Source organism: Oryx dammah, unplaced genomic scaffold (assembly GCF_014754425.2).
Source record: "Oryx dammah isolate SB20612 unplaced genomic scaffold, SCBI_Odam_1.1 HiC_scaffold_5, whole genome shotgun sequence".
NCBI lineage: Eukaryota > Metazoa > Chordata > Mammalia > Artiodactyla > Bovidae > Oryx > Oryx dammah.
The window spans coordinates 58,293,157-58,308,393 of record NW_024070189.1 but is presented as its reverse complement, the minus strand read 5'-3'; the positions used below and the strand labels follow the sequence as shown (position 1 = coordinate 58,308,393).

Below are 15,237 nucleotides of genomic sequence, written 5' to 3'. Positions count from 1 at the left end.
AGGCAACCACTTTTCTGGCTTTTGCCACCATCAGACTAATTCTTTTTTATTGTTTTATTTTTTGGCTATACTGTGGCATGTGCAAGATTTTATTTATAGTTATCTCACCAAGGATCAAACCCATACACATGCACTGGAAGCACAGAACCTTAACTACTGGACCACCAGGGAATTTTCCCCATCAGATTACTTCTTGAAGATGTTTTAGAACCTTAGTATTAAGGGAAACTATGCAAGTTTGGTTGTTAAAATAGATGTACTTTTAATGATTACAGATCATCAAGCCTCTGATAATACCATCTAGAAAATATTTCACCTAGATTCAAGTCATAGGACTCAGATAAATATGACAGTCCACCTTGTTTAGTAAGATAGAGCCACAGTTGTTGTAGTTCAGTCACTAAGTCGTGTCTGACTCTTGGCAACACGCCAGACTTCTCTGTCGTTCACTATCTCCTGGAGTTTCATGTCCATTGAATCTGTGATGGTATCTAACCATCTCAGCCTATGCCACCCCCGTCTCCTTTTGCCTTCAGTCTTTCCCAGCATGAAGGTCTTTTCCAATGACTTTTCAGGGTTAATTTCCTTTAGGATTTACTGGTTTGGTCTCCTTGCAATCCAAAGGACTCTCAAGAGACTTCTCCAGCACCACAATTCGAAAGCATCAGTTCTCTTGCACTCAGCCTTCTTTATGGTCTAACTCTCACATCTGTACATGACTACTGGAAAAACCATAGCTTTGACTAGATGGACCTTTGTCAGCAAAGTGATGTCTTTGCTTTTTAAGACACTGTGTAGGTGTGTCATAGCTTTCTTTTCAAGGAGCATGCTTCTTTTAATTTCATGGCTGCATTCACCGTCCCCAGTGATTCTAGATGCCATGATCTTGGTTTTTTGAATGTTAAGTTTTAAGCCAGCTTTTTCACTCTCCTCCTTCACCCTCATCAAGAAGCTCTTTAGTTCCTCTTCACTTTCTGCCATTAGAGTGATATCATCTGCATATCTGATGTTGTTGATGTTTCTCCTGGCAATCTTGATTCCAGCTTGTGATTCATCCAGCCTGGCATTTTGCATGATGTACTTTGCATATAAGTTAAATAAACAGGGTGACAATATACAGCCTGGATGTACTCCTTTCCAATTTTGAACCAGTCAAAATTATCAGTTCCATGTAAGATTCTAACTGTTGTTCTAACGGACGAGGGAATGGCAAACCACTCCACTATCCTTGTGGTGAGAACCCCATGAACAGTAAGAAAAAGCAAAAAGGGGCAAAATAATGCTTTGGAATTTAGAATATCCTCTTTTAGATCTAATTTCCCTTTTATATTGAGAGAGATTTCACATCACCAGTTTTTATTTTATTAATAGATTTATTTCTGTTTCTATTCAAAAGTATTTCTATTTTCAGTGGGATGTGAGCAAATTAAATTCAGGAGAAATGTCATTTGGTCTTCCATGTATTTCCCATCATGCTGTACTTACCTCTCTCTGTTCATATTTTCATAGTTTCAATTGTTTAGTAAATTCTGAAGTGTTACTATACCTTTTACTCTTAAGTTTTTAAGGATATCGGCCAGCTTTCAGTGCGTTCTTTGTGTCCTTTTTGTTGTACTTTTTACAGGGTCATGTAAAAGTTGTTCAGTATTTGGTTAAGGAAGTCAATCAGTTCCCTTCTGATATAGAATGCATGAGATACATAGCAACAATCACTGATAAGGTAGGTTTAATATGCTGTTGAAGCACATTTCTATTCTTTATGGGATTATACCAAAGTATATGTTAACAGTCTGTTCTTTTCATCCTTTATAAGACAGATAACCTGATTTTTCAATGATTAGTTTCTCCATTTGCAAATGAAGAATAATTTATAAATTATTTTGAGATTTTCTTCCTAATATGGACTGTAATTAACAGCGACTACATCTAAACTTTATCATTAGATTATTAGCCTGATTAGACAGTTTTCTAAGAACACATAAACTTTTTAAGAGAATGGTAGCTTATTTTGATTTTTCAGTCAAATTCTAGATTCAAAGGATAACTTGATTTGGTTTAGTAAATATTCAGTAATTTGGGCTTTAAGCCCTGAGCTTTGGTATACTTACCAGCTCAAGTTTTATTGGCCTCTTTATGTGTTTCTGTATTTATATAATTCCATTTCTGGTATAGGAACTGTTGAAAAAATGTCACCAATGTGTTGAGACAATTGTGAAGGCTAAAGACCAACAGGCTGCAGAAGCAAATAAGAATGCAAGTATTCTTTTAAAGGAACTTGATCTGGAAAAGGTGAGTGAGAAATATAATTTTCCTTTTTAGAACTGGTTGAAAATCTAGTAGAATATTTGCTACTTATATGACTATAATCTTAACAAAATCTCTTTGTATAAAATGATAAATTATCAAACTACCATAAGTTTTTTTTATTCTGACCTGTTATACAAAAAAATATTTTTAACCATATAAGTGAAGGATTAGTTTTTAAACACGTCACAGTTTTCTACCTGATATTATTGCCTAAGTTGTTTTACCATTAGTGTAGGCAGAAATTTATTAAAACATTGGAAATCTTTCTTTATTATAAGATCTGGAGTATCGGTGGTTTATTAAATTCTTAAAGAGTAAATGTCTAAGTTTCCTTGGATGTGCTAATATAATGGAAAATTTTTTTTTAAAAGATCACTTTTCTGAGGCTCAGTGTGCCTCAGAAAATGAGGGTGTTTTTATGAGCCCAGAAGTTATATTAAAAGAATAAATACTATAATCAGTTAGAGTTAGAATGTGTGAGATAGCTTAACATTAAGATATTTCATTGATGATAAAAGAAAGGGGAAAAATCATTTTAGAGATGCTAAAATTTTGATACCAATTCTTAGTTTGTTAAAAAAAAAAAAAAACTTGTTAAAAAACAGAATAAAAAGTTGCTTAAAATCAATAAGACAAAAGATAACTTGCCCAGAATGAAAAATAATTTCATGGGCAACTCACAGAAAAAGAAATATAAATTTTCAGTAAATAGATGGAGAAGGCACAGCTTCATGAATAAACAAAGAAACACACAGTGAAAGAGTGATGTAAATTTCCTTTGCCAGACTAGGGAAACTCAAAATTTAAATGTTTGGGGAAAAAAAATTTAAAGTTTTGATTATAGCTGTTGATGGCTAGGATGTGGAGAAATTAGCACTCTGGTATGACTTTTGATATATGGTGTAAATTGATATAATTATTAATGGAGATGATTTGATGAATTAAAAAGAGTGCATACCTTTGCTCCAGTCATTCCTCTTTTAGAAATTTAGCCTAAGGTAAATACTTTGACAGATGCTCAAAGATGCAAGTGTATTAAAGGACATTCACTGATAAATAGCTTATAATAAGGGGAAAGGTAAAAACCTTAAAGTTTTATCATTATAAAATTAAGTAAATTTTAATACCTCCATGATAAATTTGATTACAGTTAAAATCACAAGTGGAAAAAATAATATGCATTTTAAAATAAAGGGAAGTTTAAAGTTTGATGACTTCTATGGTTCCTTCCATGTCTGTAATTTTATTTTTGTGTAACTATCCAGGGGTATGGTCTGTAATTCCCTGAACAGCCATTTTGCTCTTATGCTACAAAAATGATAAAATAATTGTTAACTGAATATGCAGTTTCTTCTTTCAATCCTCAGACCCTTTCTCATTTACATAGGGGGTTGAGAGACTTTATTTATCTTTTTTTTTTCTTTCTTTCTTTGGCCACACTATAAAGTGCAGAAGAGTAAAGTTTGGGCTTTGTAGGCCATACAAACTCTGTCATGACTCTCTGACTCTGCTGTGGTAGTATGAAAGCACCTGCAGACAATGGTTAAATGAAGTGTTCCAGTAGAACTTTATTTATGGACATCAAAATTTTACTTTTGTGATATTTTCACATGTCACGAAATGTTTGCCTTTTCATTTTTTTCAACCATTTAAAATGTAAAAGTTATTCTTAGCATTCAAGCCGTAATTTGCTGATACCTGGTTTTTGATAAATAAAAATGTTAAAAATAGCTTATTTGTGGCTTAGAATTGTAAATTATAGTTTTGAGGAAAGTGCTTTACTTAATTACCAGGGCAACTGGACTTCATTGTCAGTTTCATACGGTGAGGATTTTTTAGATAATTTCCATAAAAATGTGAGTAATTTGATGTGTTTTCTGTTTGTTTCAAGCTTTCTTTATGATGTGAGGCAACCATTGTCATGTTCCCCTTTCCGAAAATAAATAATTTCTATAATGGCCGCCTATGGATATTTTCATAGTGAAATTTGTTAGTATCTTATAAAGATTGTAACAATTGCATTTTAATTAAACAATGCCACATAAATCTAGGTAGTTACCAATCTACTTTCTGTCTCTTTGGATTTGCTTATTCCAGACATTTGATATTTGGAATCATCATACAGTATTTGGTCCTCTGTGACTAGCTTCTTTTGCTTCATGTTTTCAAGGTTTATCCATATTGTAGCATATATCATTACTTCATTTTTTTATTGCTGAATAATATCCCATTATATAGATACACAACATTTTGTTTATGCATTTATTAGTTGTTGAACATTTAGTTTGCTTCCATTTCATAGGTATACAAGTTGTTTGTTTTGTTTTATCATGGAATGTTTCATGAATTTGTATGTCATTCTTATGCAGGAGCAATGCTAACCTTCTGTATTACTTCAGTTTTTTTTAGTATGTTTGGTGCCAAAGTAAGCATGGCATACAAGTTTTTGTATAAATGTGTTTTCATTTCTCTGGGTACATATCTAGGAATAGAATTGCTAGCTCATATGGCAATTCTGTGCTTAACCACTTGAGAAACTGCCAGATTGTTTTCCAAGGTAGCTGCATCATTGTATAATGCTACCAGCAGTGTTGACTGATTTCTTTTCATTATTGAGTTATAAGAGTTCTTTATCAATTCCTGATACAAAACCCTTACCAGATGTAAGATTTGCAAAAATTTTTTTATTGATGATCCCTTTGAAGCACAACAACTTTTAATTTTGATGATGTCCAGCATGTCTGTTTCTTCTTTTGTTGCTTTTATAAATGTGTGTTAAGAGTGACATCCATGGGTAACCCCATGTATCATAAACAAAAGCATCATTTCATCATTTATTTTGAATCATTGCATTACTGTTAAGATGAGATAAAGAGTTGGGCAGGACTTAGTGACTAAAACAATTTTATTCACAGTCAAGAGAGGAGAGCAGAAAACAAGCTCTTGCAGCTAAAAGAGAGAAAAGAAAAGAAAAGAGAAAGAAGAAAAAAGAGGAGCAGAAAAGAAAGCAGGAAGAAGACGAGGAAAACAAACCTAAGGAGAATTCAGAACTACCAGAAGATGAAGATGAAGAGGAGAATGAGGAAGATGGTGAGAAACGGACCATCTGAATTAATGATAAAAATTCTTTTGTGTTTATCAGCTTCATTTTGAGTGCTTTTTGCTCTCAAAACTAATTCTAGTTAAATATTCAATTACTTTAATCTGAAATTGACAGTTGACTTCTGTATTCAATATTTCACATTGTAAAGTGACATAGACAAACAGAAGGGGAAGACATTCAGGTGTAATTTAAGTTCCCTGTAAAAACATTATATATGTCCTAAAGTGATACCATAAGAGGTTTGCCAGCTTTTCTTCAGGTTCTTCCTTACTCTCTCATTCCCCAGTTAGAAAGTGGGAAGAGGTCTAGTTCCTCAGTTAACTAAGGTTCAGTGTTGAAGCTGTATAGCACTGGGGCTCATTACTTTCAAAGAATTGTTTATTGTACAATCTGGCAGTTATAGTAATAGGCAAGTGATTTTGCTCTATTTGAATTCTAATTCTAAAATGCTATTTAAAAAACTTCTTAAATCCAATCTGTATTGTGATATTTGGTTAGTTCATGAGACTAGCATTTCAAAGCTTAAGAATGTTAATGTTTTGTACTGAGTTAGACATCAAAATATGATACTTTTCATTCTCACAACTGTAAAGATTTGTTTATTTACTAGTGAATACTGATAAAAGGAAACTATGACTAAGAGTAAATTATGAATTATTAGGTATATTCTGTCACAATTTGTTTTGACATCCGTGGCTCTCAGTGTGATTTATATCCTTTTTCACAGTGGAGCAAGAAGTTCCCATAGAACCTCCTAGTGCGACTACCACCACCACAATTGGAATCTCTGCAACATCTGCAACATTTACAAATGCGTTTGGGAAAAAAAGGGCCAATGTTGTGACAACTCCTAGCACCAACCGGAAAAATAAGAAGAACAAAACCAAAGAGACTCCTCCCACTGCACATTTAATATTACCAGAACAACATATATCCTTAGCACAGCAAAAGGCAGATAAGAATAAAGTAAACGGAGAAAGCAAAGGTGGTGGTGCAGGTGGGAACAGTGATTCAGATAACTTGGACAGCACAGATTGCAACAGTGAGAGTAGCAGTGGTGGTAAAAGCCAAGAGTTAAATTTCACTATGGATGTGAATTCCTCTAGTGACAGGAGATACCCCCCACTGCTGCTCCATTCCCAAGAGGAAAAGACAAGTACCGCTGCTTCCAAAACTCCGACACGGTAAAATTTTCTGACTTGTTAACTCTGCACCTACCTTTCCTTTTGCATACCTCGCACAAGAACTTGAAGTAACACAAGTTGTGTTAAATAATTTAAGTCTACCACATTATCTGTCTTCAACATTTAAAACTGAAACATTTAAAACCGGTGTCCTCCTAATCATGTGCTAGTTATGAAAGGAAATTATTAGAACTTTTAAGATTTAATTTTGAAGTTGAAAATGTTAGCATGCCTTGGTTTTACTTTAATTATGTCATTTTTATTGATTATATATAGTCCTTTTGGCTTCTGAATCCATTTTAATACTAAAATAAATGATGAACTCTTTGCCCTATTTCTGTTTTTCTGAATTGTTAGTAATTTGAAGTGCCAAATTTTAATTCAAATATTTCAGCAAATCTCTTGAGTTTCTATCTTAAAATTTATCTTTTATTGGATTTGATATTTCTCTTAGACTTGAAGGCGAAGTGAATCCTAATTCCTTATCAACAACCTACAAGTCAGTGTCATTGCCATTAAGTTCTCCAAACATAAAGCTGAATCTGACTAGCCCTAAAAGGGGGCAAAAAAGAGAGGAAGGATGGAAAGAAGTTGTCCGAAGGTAAGTACAATTAGTCTCATCTTTTTAACTTATCTCCTCGTTTTCTCCTCTTTGGTTACCCAGTTAATTAATGAGTAATTTGAATGTGACTATTATTTTCAACTACAATGCCATATTATATGCAGTGTAGACTAAATCAAAATTAGAAACAGTATGTAAATTTTACATGTATATTTTATATGATACAAGAAATGTTGGCTTTAGAAAAACAAAAAATACTTTATTAAAGCATAAGATATAACAGTGTACAGACAAATCATGCAAAAAGGTCACAAACTTCCTAAGAGAGAGTCACTTGACAGCAAAGTCACAATGTTATTGGTGAGGGCTATGATATTATTTAATGGTCCCATTTTGAGTCAGACAAGTTTGTTCATCTACAGTATTTAAATAATGTTAGAGTTCGCTAAAGAATCGTTGTCTACTTTTAACTAATGCAGTTAAATCTCCATAAAAGGTGGGGAAAGAGCTCATAAAATTAAAACTTCCTTCTCCCTCAAAAAAATAAAGACAAATAGCCACACCCCTGCAGCTAACTTTGACAACTCCCTTTATTCACACTGCTTTATACTTAAACCATGATGAATAAAAACAGAGAGGGACCAGTGCTTTAAAATGTTTCACACAATCCAGAAGGTATTTCAAGCCTTTGCTCATGCTTTATATCAGGGAATTAGGACAAGACACAGATTTACTTGTGTGCACTTAATCACTAAAGGACTAACATGTCTGAGGTTTTATTGTATAATTTTTCTAAGACTTTTTGTCCATTAGAAGCAAACAAAAAGGGAAGAAGTGTTGGCAGAACAGGAGAAATGATGTGCACTTAATAATTAGATTGATTTAAGTATTACATTATTTATGGCCTAGTCTATGCTCTAGCTTTCAAAATGTCTAAATTAGTCTTCCCAATTTGTCTACATTAGGATATTAAATTTTGATCATGAAATGTATTTTAGAGTCTGCAATTGGGTATTCTTCTGGCAGGTATAGTTCAAAGTTTGAGGGTGGAATCTTCGAGGGGGAAATCTTGACAGTCAGCAGTGACCACATGAAAATAATGGATGTTGCTTTCATTTGGTTCTGCCAGCGAACAGTGGGTTTCCACAGTAATCCTGCAAGAGACCCAGGCCATCTTGTCAGATCCCAGTGTTAGCCTCTGGTGTTCTCTCTAGTTCCACTTGACTCACACAAGTGGAATTCACACACTTGTGAATTGCTTTTTATGTAATTCAACTCCGAGGCTTATTGCTTAGTAAAGTCATTGAAACTGATAACCTGCCTGTATTCATTTTCATAGAGTTTAACAATGTGATATGTATTATTTTAATTTTGAAAGTATCAATATATATGATCATTGCCATTCAGTTAACATGTGATAGTTTGAATGCTGGGATCATGAGTGACTTAAGTATAATTGTTTTTCAAATAACAATGTGTTTTTCATCTTCACTAAATTAAATTCAGTATAATAAGAGGTCAGTTTCTAAATAAAAGCTTCTAATAACTTCCTCTTTAAGGTTTGATAAATACTATTCTCCAGATATTCATGAACATTTACTGAGACATGTTTTTTTAATAAACATTTTGATTTCATATGCTCATGTGTGTGGTCTTCATTTTATAGGTCAAAAAAATTATCTGTTCCAGCCTCAGTGGTTTCCAGAATAATGGGAAGAGGAGGATGCAACATCACTGCAATTCAAGATGTTACTGGTGCCCACATTGATGTGGATAAACAAAAAGATAAGAATGGCGAGAGAATGATCACAATTAGGTGATTATGCAATATATACATATATATATTTAGTTCTGTGAGGAAGTTAAACTGTATTAGAAGCACGTTTTTCTTAGCCATGGTACAATCAGAATTTTATTTCGTGGTAAAGATTACCTAGTTTTTTATGATTTTGATCTTGTTTTGTTTTTTGTTGGTTTTCTCCCCAGGGGTGGTACAGAATCAACAAGATATGCAGTTCAACTTATTAATGCACTTATTCAAGATCCTGCTAAGGAACTGGAAGACTTGATTCCTAAAAACCATATCAGAACACCTGCCAGCACCAAAGCCATTCATGCAAACTTCTCATCTGGAGTAGGCACCACAGCAGCTTCCAGTAAAAATGCATTTCCCTTGGGTGCTCCAAGTCTTGTAACTTCACAGGCAACAACATTATCTACGTTCCAGCCCACTAATAAACTTAATAAGAACGTTCCAGCAAATGTACGTTCTTCTTTCCCAGTTTCTCTCCCCTTAGCTTATCCCCACCCGCATTTTGCCCTGTTGGCTGCTCAAACCATGCAACAGATTCGGCATCCTCGCTTACCCATGGCCCAGTTTGGAGGAACCTTTTCACCCTCTCCTAACACTTGGGGACCATTCCCAGTGAGACCTGTGAATCCTGGCAACACAAACAGCTCTCCAAAGCATAATAATACAGGCCGTCTACCTAACCAGAACGGAACTGTTCTACCCTCAGAGTCTACTGGACTAGCTACTGCCAGTTGCCCTATCACTGTCTCTTCTGTAGTTGCTGCCAGTCAGCAACTGTGTGTGACTAATACCCGGACTCCTTCATCAGTCAGAAAGCAGCTGTTTGCCTGTGTGCCTAAGACAAGCCCTCCAGCAACAGTGATTACTTCTATGACAAGCACTTGTAGTTCCTTGCCTTCAGTCTCCTCTGCACCTATCACTAGTGGGCAAGTTCCCACCACATTTCTGCCTGCAAGTACTTCTCAAGCACAGCTTTCTTCACAAAAGATGGAATCTTTCTCTGCCATGCCCGCCCCCAAAGAAAAACTGTCCACACAGGACCAGTCCACAGCAAACCTGTGTCCCCCCTCTTCAACTGCCAACAGCTGCAGTAGCTCTGCCAGCAACACCCCAGGAGCTCCAGAAACTCACCCATCTGGTAGTCCCACTCCTCTGTCCAATAACACACAGGAGGAAGCACAGCCATCCAGTGTGTCTGATTTAAGTCCTATGTCAATGCCTTTTGCATCTAATTCAGAACCTGCTCCATTGACTTTGGCATCACCTAGATTGGTTGCTGCTGATAATCAGGATACCAGTAATTTACCTCAGTTAGCTGTACCAGCACCTCGAGTTTCTCACCGATTGCAACCCAGAGGTTCTTTCTACTCAGTGGTACCAAATGCAACTATACACCAGGATCCCCAGTCCATTTTTGTTACAAATCCAGTTCCTTTAACACCACCTCAAGGCCCACCAGCTACAGTGCAGCTTTCTTCAGCCATGAACATTATGAATGGTTCTCAGATGCACATTAACCCAGCAAATAAATCTTTACCACCTACGTTTGGCCCGGCCACGCTTTTCAATCACTTCAGTAGTCTTTTTGATAGCAGTCAGGTACCAGCTAACCAGGGTTGGGGAGATGGTCCTCTGTCCTCACGAGTTGCTGCAGATGCCTCTTTCACTGTTCAGTCAGCATTTCTGGGTAGCTCTGTACTTGGACACTTGGAGAACGTGCACCCTGACAATTCCAAGGCACCTGGCTTCAGATCACCTTCCCAGCGAGTTTCTACTAGTCCAGTTGGTAAGTTATTGTAACTGTCATGACTGCGCAATTTGGGGCTTTAACAGCATAATCTAACCTTCAAAGATTATAAAGCATTTATTTTATACGTAATATTTATTGCATGATCATGAAGAAATAAGGGTGTTATCATAAACAATAAAGACCCCTTAATGACTGCTGATTGAGTAGACAAAAAACTATTTATAGGTAAGTCACTCAAATATGAACTGCTTTATATTTTTTTTTATGATCTCTGTACCTGTTATCAAGGAAGTTATACCTTATGTCAGTTCATTTTCATAGAATTGATATAAGATATTCATAAAAGGGACCCATAGGATGCTTCAAGGATTCCAAATTCACAGACATTTTTTAAATCAAAGTGAGTGTTTGCATTTCTTAAATTTAAAAAGGTTGGGTTACAATTCATAATCTACATTCTTTGTTTTCAGTCATGGTTGCTCAGAATGAATATTAAATGATGTCTTAACCCATCTTCTTTATAGTAGATGGAGCTGCTTGAAGAGATCCAGTCATGTATGCACTCTTATTTTTAAAAAACAATTTCAAATCAGCTCTTTGTTCCTTGAAATTAGAAATGAGCTGCTGAGGCAGTATAAGAAAGATCTGGAAAGATAAGAGGCTAGTGGTGGCTCAGAGATATTTGGAAAGCCAGAATCTATTTTCCAGAGTCTAAGGGCCAAAATTTTGTTCCAGTCTGCTCTATTATGCTCTGATTTAGTCCAGTCTGCTCTAATAAATGCTAAAAAAAAATTAGAAATTGTGGCTGACCTAGAATGAGAGTAAGAAATAATAGTACCACTTATTTAGCATTTTTTTTTCCAGTTGGAAAACTTCCCAGAGCCCATTTCCTTTTTATTAATTATAAACTGATCTAAGTTGTTTAAAATTTGTGAGTTTACTAATATGGCATAGCCTTAGCATTTCTATCAGATACGTTTCCATTTACTTATCTTTTCTGGAAAACATAGCTGTTATATCATCTTTCAAATAGAAATAAATGTTACATAAGACCATCCATGGTCCAAAATATTATTCTCCAGGATTTTTTTTTATATATATATAAATAGGTGCTATTTTAACTTTTCATTTTGGTCAAACTAATAAAGTTTTCAGAGGCCCCAGGATGAAAGAAGAGCTCATTGCCAATGCTCAGAATGTGGTAAAATTTAATTAATTTTTAAATTAATCCACGTGACTGGCACTAACTAATATGTGAATTTAGATGCCTTAGAGTTGAGCTTCAGATCTTTCATATTCCAGTGTTTGAGCTCTTTGCACTCTAATACTATATCCCAGAAGATGTGCAGATTATGAATGGCTGGAAAAAAGAAAGTAAGGAAATCATCCATCTAATTTGGTAATAAACCAGGTTTGGGATCCTTATTATTCAGATCTGTAACATCAAAATTACTTATTACTAATTTTAAAAAAATTGTTTTTAAAGCAAGCATTAATCCTTGACCTTTCTTCCAGGGTCCAGGATTGATTAAGCTTGGCTTCATTTCTTAACTGCCTGGGTGGTTTCTTTCGTTGACCTTTCAAAAGACAAGAAAGCATGTAGAGAAATTGGAACTTTCAAACTCTGCTGGCAGAAATTTAAAATGTTACAGCCACTTTGGAAAAATAGTTCCTTAAGAAATTAAAAAGGGTTACCATATGATGCAGTAATTCTTCTCCTAGGTATACTCAAGAGAAAACATATGCCTACGCAAAAACTGGTATGCTCATGGCAAAACCATTCGTAATAGCCGAAAGGTGGAAACAATCCAGTGTCCATCAGTTGATGAATGGAAAACAAAATGTGGTGTATCTGTATAATAAGATATTATTCGATATTATGAGATCAAGTAAAAGAAATGGAGTAGTTATTTGTGCTACAACATAGATAAACTTTGAAACCATTTTGCTAAGTGAAAGAAGCCAGTCACAAATGACCACATATTGTATAATTCTTTTTATATGAAATTTCTAGAATAGGCAAATCTAGAGAGAAAAATATGTTAGTAGTTGCTTAAAGGTTCAATATGGATCAGGTAAAGGAGGATGGAGAGTGACAGGTAATGCATACATTTTATTTTAGTGCGGACAAAAATGTTCTAAAATTGACTATGGTGATGGTTGTACAACCCAGTGAATATACTGAAGCCTTTGAATTAAAGATCTGCATGAGAATTTTGAATTTTTTATGTTGATGTTAACTACTTTTTCCTGAAATGAGCACCTATAATCCTTTTCCAGATCCTTGCCCTCTTTCTCTACTACATTCTCCAGAGAAAGCAGTGGAATTTGAGAAGACTATCAAATTCAGACTTATGTAAACTAGATATTGATAGAAATTTTGATGTAGTTTACAACTTTTGATTTTTTTTTTTTTTTTGTAAGATGGAGTTCTGAAATTATCTTTAGTTTAATAGTATGCTTTTCCTCCTTGTCAGGAAGAAAACAATTGGTAGATTTTGTTATTCATTTTGCATAGGAAATGACTATAATTATAGAGATGAACAGCTATTCTTCCAAGTAACACTTAGTCACAACATGCTGTCATTTCATATCCCCTCCAATGAAGGCTTTGAGATTTATATGAAACATACTCCAAGTGATGGCCATTGCTAAACACTGGACTTTCTATATCTAGTGTTGCCTGGGGTATTCTTCTAGACTGCAAGAAACAAAAATGGGTTTGGGACATACAGTGTGGTATAAATGGATTCTTGTTGCTGTGATCCACAGAATAAACTGTGTGCTTTCTTCTTTTTTAAAGAGGAATTAAGTAAACTTTGGACTTTCATTTTTTAAAGCCTTAGCTAATTTGATGTCTTGGACCTGTTTTATTTCAGGATTACCATCCATCGACCCATCAGGCAGCTCCCCATCTTCCTCTTCTGCTCCTCTGACAAGTTTTTCCAGCATACCAGGAACTCGGGTTTTCCTGCAAGGGCCAGCTCCTGTTGGGACCCCTAGTTTCAACAGACAACATTTTTCTCCCCACCCTTGGACGAGCGCCTCAAACTCATGTAGGAATCCTGAAGGAAATCATCCCAGAGTCTCTAATAAGTTATTAAATCATTTGTTATAGGGAACACCATATTGTAATTTTAAGTAATCTAAGTTATATGCAAATACACAAGGTTTGTATTGCAGTCATGTCAAAAATTATCAGTCATTTATAGGATAGAAAACTTGAGAAGGGTCAGGCTATTCTTTCAAGCCAGATTTGAGGTTACACTGAGACTTGGATCAAGAAAAGAGGTACAAAGAAAAGAGAGAAACTGAGGAAGAAGCTGCTTACCCTCTTGGTTTGAGTTCAGCTTTTTTGTATCCTCTATTTTCTGATGAACCATGGCATTTTTATCAAGAGTCACCTCTTTTAGTATCCAAACCACCACCTAAGGATCTAGTTACTTTATAGCAATCTAAGCATCATTTGTTACTAACTCATTCAATATATCTGCCTTGAGTTAAAAAAAAAAGAGAAAAGAAAAAGGGAAGTAGCTTTATAAGATGCTTTGAGGACAGTATTGTGAAATGGTTGTATTTAAATATCTAATCAGTTTGGTATGATTCCTCATTTATTTTTACATTTGAGGAAACTGTATTGCCATTTATAAGTAAAAATATTCCCCTGTTCTGACTTACTTATTTCAATATTTAGGATAGATGAAGTTCTAGAAGGACTTGAACAGGATTTGATTTTTTTTAATGAGCATCATGAGGTAGTCAGTGAATATTGGTCCTTTGACAAAAGAACTACAGCAAGAATAAATAGGGCCTTCTTCCTTTCTAGCCTTGTTCAGTTCAATTAAAAAAAAATTTTAGATTATTTGTACTTGCTTCAGGCAGTAGTAGTATAGGATAATGTATATAGAACTCATATATTTTCATTTGAATGATCTTGCAAAATGAAAATTTTCTTTCCAGAACCTGTGTTGTGGAATAGATCTTTCCAACAAGGTTTCTCATATTTTTATAATTTGAATTTTTATATGTAATAAAACAATAGAGAAATATTTTGCCACCAGGTGACTCTCCTATTCCATCTGTTTCTTCGGGATCATCTTCACCTCTTTCAGCCACTTCTGCCCCACCAACATTGGGCCAACCAAAAGGAGGCAGTGCCAGTCAGGATCGAAAAATCCCTCCCCCCATTGGAACAGAGAGACTAGCCCGAATTCGACAAGGAGGGTCTGTTGCACAAGCCCCTGTGGGAACTGGTTTTGTCGCTCCTGTTGGACACAGTGGAATCTGGTCATTTGGTGTTAATGCCATGTCAGGTACAGTTATAGTGCCCTCTTTCTGGAGGGATATCTTGAGTAAACTGTGAGATTTTGCCTTTTAAACTTAGTTCCTTATCTAAATAAATAAGCTTAATTCCTGCACTTAACTAGTAGGATTGTTTAAACCTTTGAGGAGCCCAGTCCAGTCTCAAAGTTTGGAATGTTAGTTTGGGTTATATATTAATAATAGATGTAATGTGTA

The 15,237-nt window shown here is 35.0% G+C and overlaps 1 protein-coding gene and 1 non-coding gene across 6 annotated transcripts in view; one reads left to right on the top strand and one right to left on the bottom strand.

Annotated features, from left to right (window-relative positions):
• LOC120863556 (ankyrin repeat and KH domain-containing protein 1) overlaps positions 1-15,237 on the top strand; it is a 115,194-nt gene that overhangs the window by 89,432 nt on the left and 10,525 nt on the right. For 2 of the 5 annotated variants that reach the window (XM_040239892.1, XM_040239889.1), the window contains 9 exons: positions 1,625-1,720; positions 2,173-2,289; positions 5,223-5,397; positions 6,138-6,594; positions 7,049-7,195; positions 8,823-8,972; positions 9,143-10,755; positions 13,599-13,775; positions 14,781-15,032. In XM_040239892.1, coding sequence (XP_040095826.1) covers positions 1,625-1,720; positions 2,173-2,289; positions 5,223-5,397; positions 6,138-6,594; positions 7,049-7,195; positions 8,823-8,972; positions 9,143-10,755; positions 13,599-13,775; positions 14,781-15,032 — 3,184 coding nt within the window. Of the gene's footprint in view, positions 1-1,624; positions 1,721-2,172; positions 2,290-5,222; positions 5,398-6,137; positions 6,595-7,048; positions 7,196-8,822; positions 8,973-9,142; positions 10,756-13,598; positions 15,033-15,237 lie in introns of all 5 variants that reach the window. The other 3 variants (XM_040239890.1, XM_040239891.1, XR_005721025.1) reach the window with 2 other exon arrangements.
• Positions 4,632-4,740, bottom strand: LOC120864922. The gene has a single exon (XR_005721268.1). It is a non-coding gene; the product is annotated as a U6 spliceosomal RNA (small nuclear RNA).